Genomic DNA, 20,589 nt, shown 5'->3' with positions numbered 1-20,589 from the left:
AAAGAGAAAACCTGTCACCTCTGAAGATGTGGAGGGACGCGGGGGGGGGGGGGGGGGGCAGCCCTTTGTAAAGCCTCAGGGGGCCATGCAAAGTGTTTGCTCATTTTGATTCCTTTTTTCTCCACCTGACTGGAGCAAAGGCATTTCTCTTCTCTTCTCTTCTCTTCTCTTCTCTTCTCTTCTCTTCTCTTCTCTTCTCTTTTCTTTCTCTCTCTCTCTCTCTCTCTCTCTCTCTCTCTCTCTCTCTCCTTTCTCACAGTCTAGAACTAAATGACTTGACCTCTCGGGATCTCTGGTACCTCCTCTGTAAAAGGAAGTAGATCTACCTCTAACATTGTATTAATTGACTGATTGATCCGTTCAATAAATATTTGTTCTACTGATCTAAGTACTTCAGGTAACAAAACCAAAGATCTGCACATTTGGATCCCTCGAGGACCGTAGTTAATAACCTGTGAGTGAAAATATCTTTTTTAATTCAATTAATGAGGCTCTATAAACAATAAGTCCTCATTATTATCCTTGCCTGGGAGTTTCTATTCTCTAGCTACGCTTCTGCAAATATCACCTATTTTCCACTTCAGGTGGTAACTTCTTGGTTCCTGGCAGAACAAAAGGATTCACAATGCTACTGGAAAGAGTCATCTATGAGACATCATTGTAGAGAGCGGAATTCAAGTCACAGTTGGATGTCTTATGTGTGGGCTTGTGCTCCTATATGCAGTCTTTCTTTCTCACACAACTGTTCGAGGAGGTGCCACCTACTCAACTTTACAACTAAACTCACTCTTTCTTTTATGTGTATTAGGGACATATGTCAAATGTGGTAGTGGAATTAGGAATTACATTATAACTGAATTGATGTGAAAATATTTTGTGTTCTCATTTTAAGTATTTTATGCATATCTACCTTTGCAGAGCATTCACTAAGGAAGGAACTGGTATTGAGATAAGCATTTAAAAAAGATTAGTTCATAACCAGTTAACTGCCACACGTCCAAAACGGAAACCATCCCTACACACCACGATATTTTGAATTTAATTTAAAAAATCAATTTGCAATGAATATTATAAAAATAAATGTATTACTCACAATTCAGGTGTTCTTGAATATTTTCAGCTGAAAATTTTCATGAAAAAATGATTTTAAAGTTGGCCAGGGCTGCCACTTAGGGAGAACATTTTTTTTTATAGACGCACGTGGCGTATGGGGAAGGTCCACCGCTTGTGTCTACAGACGCTTGTGGCGTACAAAGGGTGAATATACAGTGGGCTGGCTTAAATTCTAGTTTTACATCTCAGTTAAAATGACTGATTAAAATATGAATTGGCATTTGATTCCTACAGTTTCCACCTAGCGCCTGTGGCTCTGATTGTGAACACCATAAAGCGGTTGCATCAACATCGTTTAGAACACAATTTCTGCTCTTTCCCTGAAAGGCTGGCGAGGCCCTAAGTTCCCTGGCAGAGGGGCTTCTGTGAGTATGTGCATGTCCGTATGTAGGTTACTGTGAGTCTGTCTGAATTAGGGCAGTTCTCCTGGTAGCCACAGCTACCTCAGGAGACTACTTTAATTAGGTAAGTTCTAGGACAGCTATGTGACATAATTAGCAGCAAAATGGCTTAAGACTATAATTTCACTAGCTATTAAAGTAAAAGACTTGTAACAGTGCTTTGCTGTGATCTATTTCTTACAAATTCTTCAAAATGTTAAGTCCTCTCATTATAATAATTGTATGGTTGATTAGTCTTCCATCTAGTGGCTATATGAGTCTGGGAGATACATAAACTGTTTAAGACAAGTCCTTAAAAATATATTTGGTGAGTACATTTTCTTCAAGGACTTTACTTGTTCCTAGTTAAGAAACAAAGCTTACCATTCACTATCGTATACAAATAAAAACACCAATTAAAGGCGAGTGATGAGAAGAGAGGGAACAGGTCATTTATTGTCAGTAACCAAGCCTTTCTGTCACCAATCACAGGGACCAAATGACACAAGGGTGGGTTAGTCTATGGAGTAGCACATCCTTCAGAAGATAATCATTTTCACATTCTCGGTAGCATAGGCAGGGCCATTTCATTTCTTTAACAGAAGACAATCATTTGCACAGTATTGTAATAAGTAAATATTTCTGTACAAAGATCTGGAGAGGCAATTCTAAAAACAGTGTCTGAAAACTAATCTAATCAGCTGGGAAATATTTTCCTAGCTGAGGTACTCTTTCTAGGGGAAAAAAAATCACTGAAAACTCAGTTCAAAAGTTAGTGTCATTTGAAATCAGAAAAAAAAAGAATGCAGAGAGTATTTTATTTTCTAATTTTATTCTAAAATACAAACAAGACTCTTTAGGATTATGTCAACATAATTCCTTGATGTATTTTTGCATCCAAATTCCTAACATGAAAGTCATAAATATTAGGGTAGAAACTGCTGACATTTGATCAAAACTAACAGCACACAGGGAAAACTTCTTAAATTATCAGTTACATGAAACAAGCAATTACCCAGTTCAAGGGCTTTTGAATTACAAAGCTTATAAAACAGCTCTACAATTACCAAAATCTCAAAGGCCAAAAGACACTACGAACTTTTTTAAAACAAGGATGTTCTGAAGCAGAACACTAGCCTAAATCATATGAAACAACTTGGACAAGATTTTGATATAAAAATCACAATTGAGATTAAGTTGGAGGAATATTTGAATTCAGTAGAGTTAAGCCACAGTGCCACCTAAAACCTATTTCCTTTTCTTAATGAAAGAAAAGTTATCCCAAAACTTTTAAGCACTTACATGATCTAAATTTCCTTTATTTGCTCATGGAATATAAGAAAAATATTCTTATAACACCACAATGTAATAGAAAAGAAAAACAAATCCGTGCAGAATACTATGAGTACCTTCTTTATCATCAAGTACATCAATCACATAAGGCTCATTCTAGAATGCTAGAACTTCAGGTGAATGGCTTTACTCAAACTAAGACACACTGCAAAAGACGGGGGGAATAAAAATTTCCACCTTTGATGGAAATTTCCATGAATTTCTGCAAAAGCGAGTAAAGAAAGTAGAAAGCTTTTCCAATCAAAATATTAAATGACTTAATCTTTGTAAGAAAATTTAAGCTGTTTCATTATTCCAGTTATATTATACTGTGCCATCCTTAGAAATCGAGTCTTTTGAATTATTTTTCAAATTTCTTTTCCTAGAGAACAATTATGATGGACTTAAGGTAGTCTGCACAGAATGAGACATATCAGAATCTGTCCAAGTGTAACAAGTATGAGAATAACAAGAGGTTTAACAGTTACAGCTGGATATAGGAAAATAATTTTTAGGTCCCAAAGTCACTACCATAATTAACCTTAAATTAACAAAAAGCCATGATTAATAAAAGCTGTTCACTTTGTCGAAGTAATTCTAACATGATCGTGGAATGGTTAAATCTCTGAGGCACACACCCTACCTAGTACCGCGGCAGGGCTCCCTGCTGCCAGTCGGAGTGTAACATCTACTTTAACAGGTTCTGCAGCATGGCCGTGGCATACGTGGGCCTCGCCTGTCTGCTCTCAATTGCGTTCTGAAGGTACTGGATGCCTCCACAGCGTTCCCAGATTTCTTCAAACTGTCTTGGCAAAATCTCAGCACCACGCTTTCGAGTCAGGCCTGTCTCTTCAAGGTTCAGCTCACACATCTCCATATCATCCTTACCTGCACAAATGAGACAGCAGAGAATTACCATGTCTCTTTCAGAACTACTGCTACAACCCTTATTCCTGAAGTATATATCAATTCTCATAGATTTGAGAACTTTCAAAACTTGATTTTCTTCCCCCAGGATTGAAATCTGCTTAATAAACTCACCAGAGAAAGAGTTTGTCCTCCACCAAAGACTCTTTCAAAATGTACCATCACTACAACTGATCAAACAAATTATGAGGGCAAATAAAAATGCTACATTTCCTTAAACTGCTACAGATCAACTGATATAATTAAGACCAAGGAAAGGTTCTTGGGACACAGACAAGTTTCTATGTGTTCTACAAGGACATAATCCAAGCAAGTTCACATTATAAATAAATTAAACCTCAAACTAACTGAAAACATGATTTAACTGCAAAATCCATCCCTCAATCCTGAACTTTTAGTGAATTATTACATTATATATTAGGTTGTTTCATTCAGAGTTTATAATCCTTTCCTCCTTTATAAATTTTTTTCCTGTGAGTCATACACACCAGCCACAAGAAGGATGGGTGGCTTGTCAGGATGGAGTTCCATTTGCCGGGCAATCCAAGGTCCATCAAAATGGGCATACCACCAGCCCTTCTTCTTGTTCTGCGGGTCTTTGTACTGGTCAGCAGGGCGGATGAATGGGATGCGGAAGAAGCGTTGCTGTCTGTTCATTTCGATCTCCTGCTGCCTGGCAGGAAGCTGAGCGGCTGGGTTCTGCTGAGCTATTACACAGAACAAGGAAAGTTAAACCAGCAGCCCAAGGGATAACAAAACAGCCTTGAATCCTAAAATGCACCACACATTTTTTTAAAAGGAAGAGGGGTTCCTATTAGTAAATTTAAAACCAAGTGTAAGTAATAACTGCCTATAATTGAATACAATTCACAGTGAAATTTCTTCAGAATTTTCTTTCCCTAAAGAAGTTCCTTTACATTGTAAACACACACACACACACACACACACACACACACACACACACACCCCTGCATACACTCCAACAGCAGCAGCCATAATAACCTAAAATAATCAGTAACCTAAAATAAACTCACACGGCAGGAACGCACACTAGTATTATTTACTAGATTTATATTTTTCCTCCAAAGAGTTCAAATGAAGGCAGAAGAGTAACTTTTACAGGACTACTTATGGTAAAACAAACAGTAATTATACAAATCTGAAGGATTATCGATGATACTTGTCAATTAATCACAAGTTTCTCAAAAATATGGAAGACAAAAGTTTCCTCTTTAGCCAATCTTGAGATTTAAAATGGCCAAAACAATACATATATTTCACTAATACTATTTAAATGACTTCATGACAACAGCAAAGACAAAAAAAAACTGTAATAGTAAACATGAACTTTCCCTCAGATATTTACTTACTCTGAAAATAGATTCCTCTTGGAGTAAGATCCACTAAAATAAGTGAAAAGTATATAATATTTGGTCCCCTTTGCCAATAGAAAACAAACTCTTTGCTTTTCTGATAGTGCTGGGCATTACCCTCCTATTAATAAACTTTTTCCCTCTTGCTCAATTTCCATTACTAGACAATTGGGTTTTTATTTTATCTACATATATAAACATTTCTCTGGGGCAATGACTTGACATTTTCAGCAACATAATTTGGGTAAAGTCTGTTTAATATGCTTTATACTTACAACTTTCAAAGTGGACCAACCACTTACTGCAGCTCAATTAAGAATCTCACTGAAAAACTAAGTATGTCAGTGAGAAATTATATAATATGTATAAGTCAAGAACAGCCATATGGCTTTTGTAAGAATCTCCAAATACCAAAAGGATGAAAATACTCTTATTCTACTTTTTACACCAACAGCCAAAGCTTTCTAGCGACTGGATTTATTTCTGTGCAAACCAGAGAAAGCAAGCAGCAGTTAGCAAAGCTCTAATGCCTGGGAAGAATGAAACCGAGCCCCAGTTTTGTTAGTGGCTTTAAAAAGCCGCATCGCCTTTAGCAGTTAACAGAGAGAAGCTTATTTATCCTTTTGTTCCTGTTCCACCAAAACTACTTACAGTTCAGTGCTTCCATTTTAAGTTTTAAAAACTACCTACTTTGAAGAAAATACATTAACTCAAAACTAACATATTTTAAAAGGGTTTAAAAAAAAAATCCTTCATCTTAAGCAGTGAATTTGAATTCAATGTCTAGTTGATAGAAAACTTAATATGATACTGATCACCACCCGCTAAATTAACCTACTATTTTCTTTAAAATAAGTCTCCTATAACTTAATATACTTGATAAAATTAAGAAACCCAACATAAATTCTTTGATGGCTTTTTCTACTAATGCGAGAACTGAAATTGTATTGGGGAGACAATATCCATCTGGGAAAGTACAAAGATACAGACGTTAAAAGATGGAAATTCATCTTCTAAACATCCAATAATGTTATCTTCAAAAGCATGAAATAAGTTTCAAATATAGCCCTACAAATTACTAAAAGCACTTTCAAAAATCAAGCCTAACCAGCTGGCAAATAAATATGGCATTACAGTAAGTTCTCATTTAATGTCTTCAATAGGTTCAGTGACTCTAAGTGAAATAACATATAATGTAACTAACTTTACCATAGGCTGATTGATATCAACAAGAGGTAACTTCCTATGGCAGTTCTTCAATGTAATGACAGAAGGACAGTGAATAAAACAAAGTTATTCGAGAACCTACTGTATATCCAAATGACTGTTGAAACTGATTCTAGAAGAAACTTACTGCACATTAAGATGACTCAAATCTTTTAAATTATATTTAAAAAGTGCATCTTAGGAATCTACAAACATAACAGAACAATCAGAATAATCTCTTCTTCCTATGAAGTGGTGTCCTTTTAAATCTGAATTTGTATTATCAGACAAAACTCCAATCTCTTTGAACAGACATGCTTATCCCACCACAGTGTTTGAAACCAGCACCTAAAGTTAGTCTTTATTCTAAAAGATCAGCTGCTTAGTAAGATAGAGTTTTGCTACAATAAAAATTGTATATATTCACAGTTTAAAATTCTAGTTATTTCTTAAAATGAAGTAATTTTATAAAACAACAGTTTAAATTTTATTGTTTTTTGGAGTGACCCAAATGAAAGTATCATCTCAAATTATATATCTAGTACAGATAAACCAACATTAATGTACTATAGTTCCACTTAAAAATTGTAGCAAAACAATGTTTAATAGTAGTTAGTACTTTATAAAGTATTTTTAACCCATCTTCCAGTTAGCTCATGAGTTACCACCCATTGACTTACGTGAATTGTTCAAAAATGGTGCAAAATCTGTGAACAAATATTTTATGTTGAAGAAAAGATAAAAGTGCCAAAACTGTTAAGTGAGCATCATTCTTCTAATTTATAGTAAAGCCTTTCCATCAATTGAGGTGGTGACTAACAAGTAAGTATCCTGTCCATAGACAAATACCTACAAGTAGATACTGCTTTCCTTTTTTCTTTTTTTAACTATTTTGATTATGTTTTAGAAAATTCTGCCTGATGGACATATAAAGAGGACTGAAATTTAAAAACTGCATTTCATTTGTGATTTTGGGACACAGTAATAGTCAAAGAAAAATCCAACACAATCACTTAATAATGGACATTATAGTAACTTTAGGGCATTACAAGCATTTTTGTAGGAAAAAAGAGGATAAATTCTAAATTCATCCAAAAGTTATACGCAGTAGAGAAAACGTCCTGCCATGTTCACATGTACCCAGGATGTTTTAATTTCTTCAAATTGTTTAAATCTTAAACACATGCCATTTTTATTTTAGGAGCTATGAAATAAAACTACTCTCCAAAGTCTTTGTTTTAAGCAACTAAATATTATAAATTTTTACTGGGTGATTTTCCACGGCACCAAAGTTATTTCTGAAAATCTGTCTGTAGTAAACGTGATGAGAGCGTGCTCACCCTGAGGAGAGCCTGAGGATCCGAACTCCGAACTCCAGAAATCACTCCAGAAATGCATGGATTTGTCCATGCATTACTCTTACGGGCAATAACCTCATTATATTTTTGTTCATCACAGCTGTTATAATTTTATTTTCTCACATTAATGAATTAAAATCCTTGCAAGTATTGAATTACAGAGCAGTTCTTCTTAAAGGCCGATCAGCTGCCCCGTTAGTAAACCACCTAAGTATAGAATTTTCTCAACTGAGCTTGTTACATGTCTTGGTGTCCTTCACCTTTCCTTTTACCTGTAGCTCCTGTGTGAGTTTTACATGAGGAAACAAGACAGAAAAAGAAAGTGCTTTGCAGAGCAAAAGTTACCTTTCATCCTGAAAGGAGCCCATAATCAAATTCTTTGAAGGCTACATATAGAATGTGTTCACATAAACTTCCTAAATTTGTACCTGGATGGCACTTTGAATCTACTCTTTTGTTCTTCCAAAATGGTGTATATACATTACAAATGAAAATAGTATAAGCACTAGCAAGGTAAGCCATGGATTATTTGCTCCTTTTGGGGGCGAAGTTGGGTGAAGAAACTATCAAAATTTGGTTTGCAAATATGAGGAGCATTTGTATATGCATTCAAAATGTGAACGCAACATTAATTCCTCTTTTTAAAAGAAGTGTAATCATTCAGATGAATAAATTTTCAAATAAAACATAATCAAAGACTATCAGCCAAAGATCATGATTAGAAAATTAGAGCTAAAAAGAATAACCCATTGAGATTTTTACAAAACAAATGTAACTGTGGTTGGAAATGGGTGCAGACAGTGAACAGGCAATGGCATCACCCGCTCCTCCACATTTCCCAGAGACAAAGTTTGAACCTGGAGAACGCAATGGTGTCACGAGAAGGTCAATGTTGAGAGGGTGTTCCACTTGCTGTTTCCTAGTTCCGGGTGACCTCTCACTGCCCATCCAGAGTGTCATGTTCTGACTGTTGGCACCCCTTGAGCATCATCAGCACTAACATCTCTCTTAATAGTACATTTTCCTCTATCTATTTTTGCAACAACTTGGAAACATTAAAAGTCCATCCCTTCAATGACTTTAATCCAGTGGTTCTCAACCTTCCTAATGCCGCGACCCTTTAATACAGTTCCTCATGTTGTGGTGACCCCCAATTTCATTGTTACAAAATGAACATAATTAAAGCATAGTGATTAATCACAAAAACAATATGTAATTATATATGTGTTTTCAGATGGTCTTAGGCGACCCCTGTGAAAGGGTCATTTGACCCCCAAAGGGGTCGCGACCCACAGGTTGAGAACCACTGCTTTAATCAAACATTGCTTTTTATTTGCTAGGAAGGTGAAGGAGGCAAAATATAACTGAGAGTTCATTCCCTAAGTTGGGTCATGCATTGCCAAACTATACTATCAAGTGCTGGGAATGTACCCCTTTACAAAATAAAAAAGGCATTACATATGCTGTCAGCGTGTCTTTAACCAAAATTAGGCTAATAAATTGTGTCAGTTTAAAGGTAGCAAGTTAACTAACGAAATTCCAATTATTGCTTTTATGAAATTAAATTTAATATGTGAAATTACTACTCAAATATTAAAGGTATTCTCAATTACTGTTAAAGCTAATGCATACTTTCACTAGGTTATGTCTACCCTGCTCTATTTTCTAGTTTCAAGAGTAGAACTTTCCTTTTGCATAACAAAGTAACAAAATTAATTTTTTGGAAATCAGTCAAAAATATCAAATCCTGGTCTTGGCAAAACTCTAGAACAAACCAAGGTACTATTTCTCACTTATATGGGGGGAAATACATATTTACAACATTATTGCACAACCTCTTCAATATAGACAAGATTATTCTTACCTCTAGAATGTATCTTAAGAAGTAAATTCAATACTTCTTAACAAATAAGACTTTAAATGTTTTTAATAGAAATAATGCTATGAGCGATAAGCCATCGTGGTTGTGTTAGGTTCAGTGGATCACAGTTCTATATAAGAAAAAATGTATATTGGACACTTCACCCAAATGTCTTATGTATAGTACATTCCAAAGTACAGATTTGTTTTTACCATAATCAGTAACAGACTTTGGAGCACGTTGCTCTGTTTCAGTATTCCTCTTCTTGTTCTTGGACTTCCAAGCATGATACACTTTTAGTCTCCTATGAAATTCTTCTCTGCAAGCTGCCAGGAGCTCGATATCTACCAATTACATAGAAAGAGAAAGAGAGAAAAAGAACATCCTAATTTAGTTGTCTAGCATAATTATTCTGTGGCATAAACATATACATATTGATAGTATATATAATATAAAGTTTTCATTTTAAAGTAATAGTAAAAAATTAAAAGTAAGCTAATTATTGATAAAGATGAGTATTTTATGGTAATAGTATCTTTTATATTTACAGAATTTTATTATACATTACTATTTTATATAATTTGTTCAACATAAGAATCTTGAACAAAACAAACACCTTGGACTAAACAGGTCTTTTATAGATGAAGAACTTAAATTACAGAGGTTAAGTCACTTGTCCAAGGTCACAGGCTACTACAACAGAATGAAAAGGAATAAAAGTCACTGTATTCAAATGCAAGCTAGATTTATATGCAACACATTTTTTGTTTGTAATTATGCAGATAAAATCAGTGAGGTAGGAAAGAACATAGTGAGAAGTCTGTACAACTATGACACTTTAGTTCCTATTTATAGTACTATGAATTCAACACTACGATTTAACCAAGAACTCAACCATGTGGGAACCTCTGGATATAGTATTTTATTCTGTTGGAAGAAAAAGTGTTAAAAAGGAAAGATTGGCCTGGCCAGTGTGGCTAAGTGGCTGAACATCAACCTATGAACCAGAGGCCATGGTTTGGTTCCCAGTCAGAGCACATTGCCTGGGTTGCTGACTTGATCCCCAATGGGGACATACAGGAGGCAGCCGATTGATGACTCATTCTCATCATTGATATTTCTATCTCTTGCTCCCTCTCCCTTCCTCTCTCTAAAATCAATAAAAACATATTTTTTTTTTAAAAAAAAGGAAGGACTGCACTGCCATCTTTTCCCTTGCATTCATGGACCAAAAGATTCTGGTAAGTGCTTAATTATATAAATAATATGAGATGGGCCAGTCATTAATATAGCCCAGACCATAATTTCTCTATGTTTTTCTTCTCTGACTTAGGCAAGAGATAAGCAAAATGAATTTAACTAATTTAAGTATGCCTTCCTTTTAGCTTTGTGAGTAAATTAGGTCTTCATTTCAAGGTAATAGTAATAAAGAGGATGGCTTATACTAATTCATATGCAAATTTTAAAAACAGCACCTGAAGCTGGGTATTTATTACATGTTAGGTAGGGAGACTTTCCATTTTTCATCCTTTCCATACACTTACCGCAGGAAGTATTGATGGTATCACGTAGCTCTGCATATTTCCATTTACTGAGATCATGTTTCTTGGTACCAGCGGCTGCCTTGGTGGCTTGCACAGCAGGACCTCTGCAATTATTACATATTTTTACATATTTAAACTAGAAACATGAACAAAATGTTAACTAAAGAAGGAAGAAAGTGAGCGTACATTTAAGAACTGGAAATAACTACTAGAAAAATGTAATTTTTGTATCTTTGATGGATGAAATGAAGAATGGTGTACTATAGAATGCCCAGGTAAATTAAAATTTTCCACCGTGCCACTTAATAGCTATATTAGGAGGACTTCTGACTCCAAATTCTAGTACCATAGGTTTATCTAAAGGTAAAAGATACATTTATATGTATTTCTCAAAATTAGAAAAGAAATCCTCAACATACATAAACAACATCATTAGAAGCACATTAAGGGTTGGTTTATGAGCCATTAGGCCACACAGTACCATCACCTGCAGACTACTGGAAGCTACAGATGGCCAAGCCCCAATCACACCTACTGGCTCAGGATCTCCCTAGGCATCTGGGTGTTTAGTGGGTCCACAGGTAAATGTCTAAAATGCAACCCACCACATTAGTCATTAAAGAAAGGCTCAAAAAGCTGCTGGGTTCTGGAAACTCCTGTGACCTTTTAACTTCACTGTTAAAGAACACTTAGAAAAAAGTTCTACAACAGGGTGGGGAACCTTTTTTCTGCCACAGGCCATCTGGATATTTGTAACATCATTCGCTTAATATAATTCACTTAATATAAATTTTTGTTGCTATGAAAAAAGCTCCTTGATTTATTCAATTTTGAGTCCCACCTGCGGTTGCTCTGGCAGGGTCAGACCAAATGTTATCTTGGGCCTTAAAGGGCCAGCAGGCCAGATATTCCCCACCCCTGTTCTATAACCAGATAAAACCACACCCAAATATTTAGTGAGTAATAAATATGTAAATGAAAGGAAGGGGTTTTAGGTCATAAAGCTGATAACGGAGATTTCAAAGGACACAAGTGTTATATATTGCCCAGAGTAACAGGAATATTTGAGTAGAAAAAGAGGAAGCACATTTTAAAAATTAAAAATATGTATAAAATACTAAAATAATAAATTTAAAATAAAACAGGACAAAGGCAAATTTTTCCTGTAGTGCTACTCCAGGCTTAAGCCATGTACATAATTTTAAATAATTATTCAGGAAATACAGGAACAACTTGTTTTCTGTAATAATGAACATTACTTTCCAGCAGCTTACACTAGCCACAGAGGAGACACTCAGAATAAGTGCAAGTGGACTTTTAAGCACAAAGTAATGAAGGAAGAATTTAAACACATCCTATTTCAAGGCGTGAAAAGAAGAAGACACAAATATTAAAAGAACTAAATATTAAAAAACTAAGATATTGCTTCTCAGGTACCAAACAAGGAATTTCACCTTTATCATCCACTTCTCCAAAAATGTCCTCTCAAAGAGGAACAATCAAGGTACAACACTAAAGGGAGCTACTTTCTCATCATGTTACATTTTGAAAGATAACAACAATCCTGACCATCAAGACAAAGATAATGAGACTGACTGGAAAATGATGTGGGAAAATATGTATCCTTCTTCCTGAAATCAAGGAAATCATTTCTTCAATAGTGAGCTTCACCAATGAAAGAGGGTACTTGTACCTCCTTACAAGGCCTATTTATGCTTTCATTTTAGAGAATAAAACACAACATACGTCAGCCTACATACTTAAAAATTGTTCGACACACAAAAGCCTGGGTAAAAACTAATGTGTGGCCATTTAGTCCTTCCTGCTTTTTGTGGTTAAAATCTGTTTTAGGTTTACTGAAGAATCCATATTTTTCATAAGCTGTGCGACTGGCAATTTCCCATGTAGCTCTTTCTTCTAAATTGCTTTGCTCAGAAAGAGCCAGCTGTGTGTCAGCAAGGTCTATTACCCTTAACAATAAATTATGCTTTAACATTTATTCAAATTCTGTATTCTTTTTTCCCTTTCTTATAGCACTAAAATACCATTCAATAAACCAACAAAAAAATTCTCTTTTCTTTTTAGTTCTTCTAAGAGTCTTTTCTAAAAGAGCAGCTGAAAATTATTATGGGTTTTTTAATGTTGCTTTATTTTCTTTTAAAAGAATAACTGAATTTACTTACTATACCTTTTATAGATTGTCAGAAAATACATGAGGTGTCAATATACATAAGGTGTGTTTTAATACTTTTAAAAACAATAACACTGAATTCAAATTATTATTGCTTAAAATAAGATTTTGGTATTACTAACTTTTAATTCATATTACCTCAAACAAAAAGACACCTAGTTAAAATCATACTCAGCATCCTAAGAAATACACGACTAAAATGCACCTTTGGAGTTATTAAAATAGTAAAATAAAGCTGTAATTTATTGTTTAGACTTGATTAACAGACATTCATGTAAACAATAAAGTAGTAGGGAAATTGACTTTTATTTTTATTTATTTTTTTAATTGTTTTATTGCTTAAAGTATTACAAAGAGTATTACATATGTCTCTGACTTTTGATTTTTAAAAATTATTAGACATCTTCAATTAATTTTGTAAGCTCAAAATTAACAGTTAAAATGTTATTGATTCATACCCACTTATAAAGGTAATGGACCAGGTCCTGCTGGGAAGTTATAGCCTTTGGTGGCTCAGTTTTTACATCAGTGGTTTTTATTTTTTTTAATCCTCACCCAAGGATATTTTTTCCACTTGTTTTTAGAGAGAGTGAAAGGGAGGGGGAGAGACACAGATAGAGAAACATCAATGTAAGAGACACATACACATCTATTGGTTACCTCATGCCTGCAACCGTAAGGGACCCTTCAGTACGAGGGACCCTTCAATCCACAGGCCGATGCTCTATCCACTGAGCCAAACCGGCTAGGGCTTATCGGTGGTTTTTAAACTGTGTACTGTGGTGTAAAAATCCTTAGGAGCAGGATTCCCCTCTTCAACTAGGCACAGTGGTTCCCAGCCAGGGGCAGCACCACCCCTAGAGGGAGTTTCAAAATACTCATTCCATCAGGAAGACAGAAAGGGTTCCCTAAGAGACTGAGCTGGTGGGGGCCAGTGATAGGCACAGCAGTACTACCAACAAGGAAGAGTCTGTTCCAAAATGCCAGTGGCTTCAGCACTGAGAAACACCGATGGACAGGAACACCGGTTTTTACCTTTTTCTATGTGAGAGTGCAGTGACACTTCTTGTACAGAAAATATACATGGAAAGAGTGCATTATGCATGTAACAGGTTCTGGTACAAATATTGACGAGTAACTTAAAAATATGACTTTGAGGTGGCACGTATTCCCCCAAATTGTACTGCACTAACCTACTCAAGATTTCTGACATTTCTTTCGCCATTTGTTCCCTATAAAAGAATGATAATACAGCATCGTTATATAAAAGACAATTACATATAAATTACTTAAAATACCTAAAAGCATAAATAAAATTTTATATTTAAAAAATATTTATATTTTCAATACAATTATTGAGTTACTAACCATCCACTATTATTTTACTTTGTAAAAGTCTGCAATATACTTTTTTTACATACATAGCCATAAAATACAGCAAAATTTTTGTTTAGATCCAGTTAAAGTTATTCAGACTTTCCTATTTTTGCAGTAAGAACTTTCAATAAAATCTCATAAGAGCCATGCTTCTTAGTATTATTTTTTTATGTACAGAATAAAATGTTCTAAATGCAGACAGGAAACTTGGCAGAATATAGATTCTATATAAAATTTTACACTGGATTGCTTAGAAAATAATTAGCAAGGTATAATGGTGGTAAAACAAGTTGATCTATTTTACATTGCCAGAGTTTAAATAATTCTGATGTATTCAAAGTTTTAGAATTCTAGATCAAAGTGTATTTTCATTAAAAAAAAAATTCAAATGCATCAAGTGCTTGTTAAATATTAAGATGAGAAGTGTTCTGACTTTTCAAGGACAAACATTTCCCAAAGGCCAAAACTTAGTTAGCTCTTATTACCCCAAGGAGTGTAACTTTCTCAATATTTGTTTAAATCTGTGAAATGGAATGGATGTTTCATCATGTTTCTCAATAATTTGTTAGCCTTATTATTTTCCTGTCCTTTGCTGTCTTCCTTCATAATTAATAAGTTTCTCACTCATTCTATTCATCGGACTCTGGTAAACCCCCAAATCCTAGAAACCAGTAAAAATCATAACCAAAGATGGTAGCTGCGCCTTAGGGCACGGTTTCCAGGAGGCCACCCAGACTCCCGGACGCCCACCAGTACATCTCTTCCCTTGCACTGGACACTGGCTACGCTCAGGTTCTGATGGAGATCTGGTTGAGCAAGCGGTCAGAGAAAAAGAAATCTTTCAAAACGGATGATCAAGGACAAGAAACAAAGTAAAAAACACAAATGTAATCTAAAGAAACTGCCTATTGAGCAATGTATCATCCTCTCTTTAGGCTTGTCAGAATTTCCTAACGTTCAAACTCAGCATGATTTTGGTAACTATTTTTAATTCTATTATCACCTACCCCAAGGCTTCTATCAGTACCCAAGGGCACCTCTGACTTTACCACCGCTTTCTCCAGAAGCTCCCTCCGATTCCCTTCCCACAGCAGGTTTCAAGGGCCTCAGAACTCTTTCACTACTTGGACTGTTGATCGAGTAACAATTCCTCTGTATACCCCCATGCTCCACTGGAGGCCATCTCTGCTGGTTTAGTACCTCACCTGGCCTATGTTACACCAAATACACTGAACAGAAAGGGTCCCTGAATCCAGGTGCTTTTCCCTTGATTTTCCCAGACTAGTATATGCAGATGCTCACAACTTCACCTTAGACCAGTGGTCGGCAAACTGCAGCTGGCGAACCACATGCGGCTCTTTGGCCCCTTGAGTGTGGCTCTTCCACAAAATACCACGTGCGGGCGCGCACGTACAGCGCGATCGAAACTTCGTGGCCCATGCGCAGAAGTCGGTTACAGGGCTGAATTCAAGCTCAACTGGTAACTATATATAAGTTTTTTTAATGGAGGGTGAGAGCATCCACTCAGTAACATTTTTAAAACCTGGTGCATTGTGGTGAACAACGGTATTGGCATTTGATGGGGTGAGGGGTCAGGGATGCCAAATGTCCTGCACAAGGAAGAGCTGCCCTATGCCTCATGGGACTTGAACATTGAGGTGAAATGCACATACACATAGTTTTACGTGGAAACAAAGTTTTACACGTAGAAGAACTTTTTTTGCCTGGTTTTAACATTCAGATAATTTCTGTAAGGATGCACCTATTGCAAAATGCAGAGGAGAGTGTACTTAACTCTGTCCAGAACTTTACAAAGGACTGTTCACAACTGCATGGCATTTCCTGACTGATGTAACATTCTTACATAAATTTGCATGTGAAGTGGTTGCATTCATGGTGCTCTTAGGTATACACGCAAACATCTGAGTACTTGATTACATTTTTCTATAGTTGTAAACAAGCACTTTTCATATTAAAATAAACACTGCTTCATTATAAATTACTGTGCTTTTACTTCTCTTTAACATGCATTGTTTGAGAACTATACATACACATGCATCATTTTTACATGTTATTGGTATCTGTGTCTGAGGAGTTGAGAACCATTACTACAAGAGTTGGGGCCTAAAAGCTGTTAATATTCCGATTTTATGCATATTCCAAAATTTTATATGTATAGTATGTATAAAATACAAGCATATCCCAAATGTTACTTAGATTCTCTCTGTGTGGAGAGATTTTCATAACAAAAAGATACATCAGCGTCAAAATTATATATATAACTTCAGATTACCTATTTTAGGTATCAGTAGAATAAACTATCAGATCTGCTGAAAACTAAGCTATCTATTATGACTCAACTACTTTAAATATTTTATTTATTCTTACTTATATCTCTATATCTGTTTCTATAAAGACAATAAGTAAAGAATAATTAAAAACACATAAAACAAAATGGGTGTTTAAACACGTTAGAAAACACAAAGAAGGAAACCAAATCATAAACTACTGTGACTGAACACCATACAAGAACCATTAAACATTTTTCCTGTGCAAAGAAAAAATGAGTTATCTTATTCTTTTTAATAAAAGGAAATAATGTAAAATTCACTTCAATAAGGAAATTATTTCTCCTAAAAAATATCCATAACCTGTTAAAAAAAAAGTTATATGATTAAGTCAAATTGTAAAAAGCGAAATGACGTACGGTGTCATTTTGGGTCTTGCTCCATTAATTCTGTGAAAAGAATAAATTTTTGTTAATATCATAGCCAACTCTGAATTGTGAAAATCTGGACTGTGCCCAACTTATGTTTTGGTGACTTTACTGATTTAAAAAAGTGCATAATCTTTATTTAATCTACGGGTGAGATTACTCATAATTTCAGATACAGGCATACCTTGTTTTATTGTGATTTGCTTCCCTGAGCTTCACAAATGTTGTGTTTTTCACAAATTGAAGGCAAGACCCTCCACCAGCACAAAGTTTATGACTCACTTTATTGCAGTTCTTTGGAACTGACCCCGCAATGTCTTCAAGGGATGCCTGTTATGTGAAATCATAACTCTGCATCCAGGATCACGTGTGTAATTGATTGAGACCATATTTTAAAACATATTACACATGTGAAAAATAATTCTTACTTAGAAGTTACTGGATGGGTAACCGAGCTGGAAAAGTAACTTGAAATTGTTTATTGCAGCAGAATCCATCTACATATATTTTTTAATCCATCACAGAACCCAAGAACACATTAAGAACGGGGCTAGAGAGTTCTTACTCATAAATTGTTAGAAAGAATTCAGTACTAACAAAGGCAAAATAAACATTCAAAAACATTAATGTAAGCCCTGAGTAAGATAAAATTATCAAGCATGGGACATCAGTACAGAACATCATCCATCACACATTGCTAATGCTCCAGTGCACAGTACACACTAACCAGGAGATTCAGAGGGGAAGGCACTCACAGGACCAGGGGTCAGAGAAAGTTTCCTGGGAGAGAGGCTTGCAGGCAGGACTTCAATGGACATTCGAGATGGGAGGACAGCATCTCCAGGCCTGTCCCACGGGAGAACTAAAACAAACTCTTCCTCCCTTCAAGTTACAACTACTTGAATATCTCCTAGTCACTTAGTTGTGGTCCCATTACCTAGTAAATTCTGCTTCATCTAAATCTCAGGTGACTTGTCATTTTTGTCAAAAGTCCTAAATGGTCCACTCTCTCCCTGAGACCACTCACTCTGGAAGAAGTGCATCTTTCTGAAGATGGGAAGCAGTGCACATATGAGCCAGTATCTTACACACAGTATAAGGAATGGTACTGGATATAGCTGAATATTTCAAAGGCTCACACATAAAGCTTAGCCATGAATACCGATAATGACTACATTAATGAGCCCCTTAGAAATGACTTTCAGTCATACTAAAGCCAGCTCTGCCCATTTCAGGCTGTCCTCACACGTTAGGGATGGCAGCTGTCAGAGCCTGGCTTGTCTAGGAGCCTGGCCAACCCACTGGTCAGTTATACCAAAGACTCCCGGCCATTGCAACATAACACAGCGGGGAGGAATGGAACAGCAGCTAAGCTAAGTCTGCATGTACAAAAGCCATAGATGGGTGGGAATGTTTTAATTATGGCAAAATGTTAACCAAGAGCCCAACTACTGGACTCACACCGAACAACTTAAGAAATTATTATAATACCTGTGCTTGATAGGCCTATTCAGTTTATTTAAATATAATATACTTCCATACACAATTCAGGCCCCAGAACTCCCCAATATAATCACTTACTAGAAAAAGTGTTAACATACCCTTTTCCTTCCCTATCTTGTTTTCTGCTAAATAAAATCTAAGCACTGCTCTATAATATAAAACAAGTTTTTCCTTTCACAAGGAAATAGCAACATCTACTATTTTTATTTTTATTATATTTTGTCATAAACAGTGCTCTAACATTCTGAAAAGCATAGTTACATATATGAATGTGCCTCACCATACATATAGAACATATATACCTACATATAAAGGAACTCCACAAACTAGTTTTGCTCTGTTTTTACAAATATTCAAAAAAACTAATATTTCTATATTCTAAATTTAAAATGAATCTATTATACTAAAACCTTCCTGAAATTTTTAATAAGGACTTCCAAATTCCTCCACACTCCAATAACATATAGTATTTAGAGATAATTCAGAAACCTGAGGAGCCAAAATATTTCAATGTGATAAACCTTCCTTCTTGGAAAGGAAATCTATTTATTCTGAAACACAGAGTGTGTACGTGTGTGTAAAATTTCCCCTCATTTCAAATGTTAGGATATATATAATTTGCATTAGGAAAATAATAAATACCAACCTCAACTATATTAGACTGGATTATAATAAAGTGACTGATTTCTATTATAGACTTTAGTGGCAGGTATTTAGAAATTAGATGTCTACCTTAAACCAGATGTATAAAGATACAATACTCTTCGGCACTATCAGAGTAAACATTGATATATTTTCTTCAAGTACTCATGAACTGAAGTATCAGTTTTGTTTTTCAATAGCTTAACAATTTGATAAAATCAATTTGTTTCATTCCTTTGGGTATAAGAATGGATACAAATAAGTTTTAAATGATTTTACTTAAAATCTACCAGGACCTAAGGAGTGTGATTCTCCTATTCCCTTCAGGCTGAAGTGAGAGGCACAGAGGGAGACCGCAGAGCGCCACGCCCCGCCCAGCAGCCCAGTACCTGCGCAGCGCCAGGTCCGCCTGGGCCTCGTCACTGATGAGCTCTGCTTCGCTCTGGGCGATCCTCAGGGCCAGCTCGCGGTCCCTACGCTCCTGCTCCAGCACCGCTTGCTGCTGCGACTCCTCCTCCCGCTGTCGGGCCAGCTGCTCCTCCACTTCAGCCTGCCAAGGACAGAAAGCAGGTTCACCAAAGTGTCCCCACATGGCCTCTTGGTCATCCCCATTCCTACTTAAAATTGTTCCAGACAAGTTCCTTGTAAGGAATGTATCGTCTAACCAGAAAGCTCTTCAGTCTCTATTCTCTCTATATTATAATTTATACTTGTTCTTTCCAAATCTAAGGGAAGGCAGAGAAACCATAGTTTCACCATTCCATAACAATGAGTGTCCCAAATATCACAGGAGTATCCCAGGTATCACATTAACACTAACAGCAGGCAAGCAGATGTCAGGAATTTAAAGTGTTGGTTGTGCTCAGGATAAGTTAATAAAGCCAAGAAACTCAAATACGTGATCAATTACTCTCAGACATGGACTTTTTAAAAAATGGGGATGAGGAAAGAATCTTATTCTAATCTATTACTATTAGTATCTACAATGTTATAAAATACTATTTTATAATTTGTTTAACTGGATGAAAGTACATTCTGACATATTTTAAAAATATATTTTATTAAT

General features: G+C 35.7%; 1 protein-coding gene across 1 annotated transcript in view; it reads right to left on the bottom strand.

Moving 5' to 3' along the window:
* Positions 1-1,921: 1,921 nt before the first annotated feature.
* Positions 1,922-20,589, bottom strand: part of MYO6 (myosin VI) — a 139,062-nt gene continuing 120,394 nt past the window's right edge. The window contains exons 28-35 of the mRNA XM_081094860.1: positions 19,913-20,073; positions 17,370-17,399; positions 14,479-14,517; positions 11,095-11,198; positions 9,763-9,894; positions 7,012-7,038; positions 4,241-4,459; positions 1,922-3,713 (exon numbers count right to left, since the gene is read on the bottom strand). Of these exons, the coding sequence (XP_080950986.1) occupies positions 3,514-3,713; positions 4,241-4,459; positions 7,012-7,038; positions 9,763-9,894; positions 11,095-11,198; positions 14,479-14,517; positions 17,370-17,399; positions 19,913-20,073 (912 nt within the window). The 3' untranslated portion in view covers positions 1,922-3,513. The remainder of the gene's footprint in view (positions 3,714-4,240; positions 4,460-7,011; positions 7,039-9,762; positions 9,895-11,094; positions 11,199-14,478; positions 14,518-17,369; positions 17,400-19,912; positions 20,074-20,589) is intronic.

The sequence above is a fragment of the Myotis nattereri genome (genome assembly GCF_964212035.1).
Source record: "Myotis nattereri genome assembly, chromosome: 6".
Taxonomy (NCBI): Eukaryota; Metazoa; Chordata; class Mammalia; order Chiroptera; family Vespertilionidae; genus Myotis; species Myotis nattereri.
The sequence above is the reverse complement of the archived record's forward strand: the minus strand, read 5'-3'. Positions and strand labels throughout refer to the sequence as shown.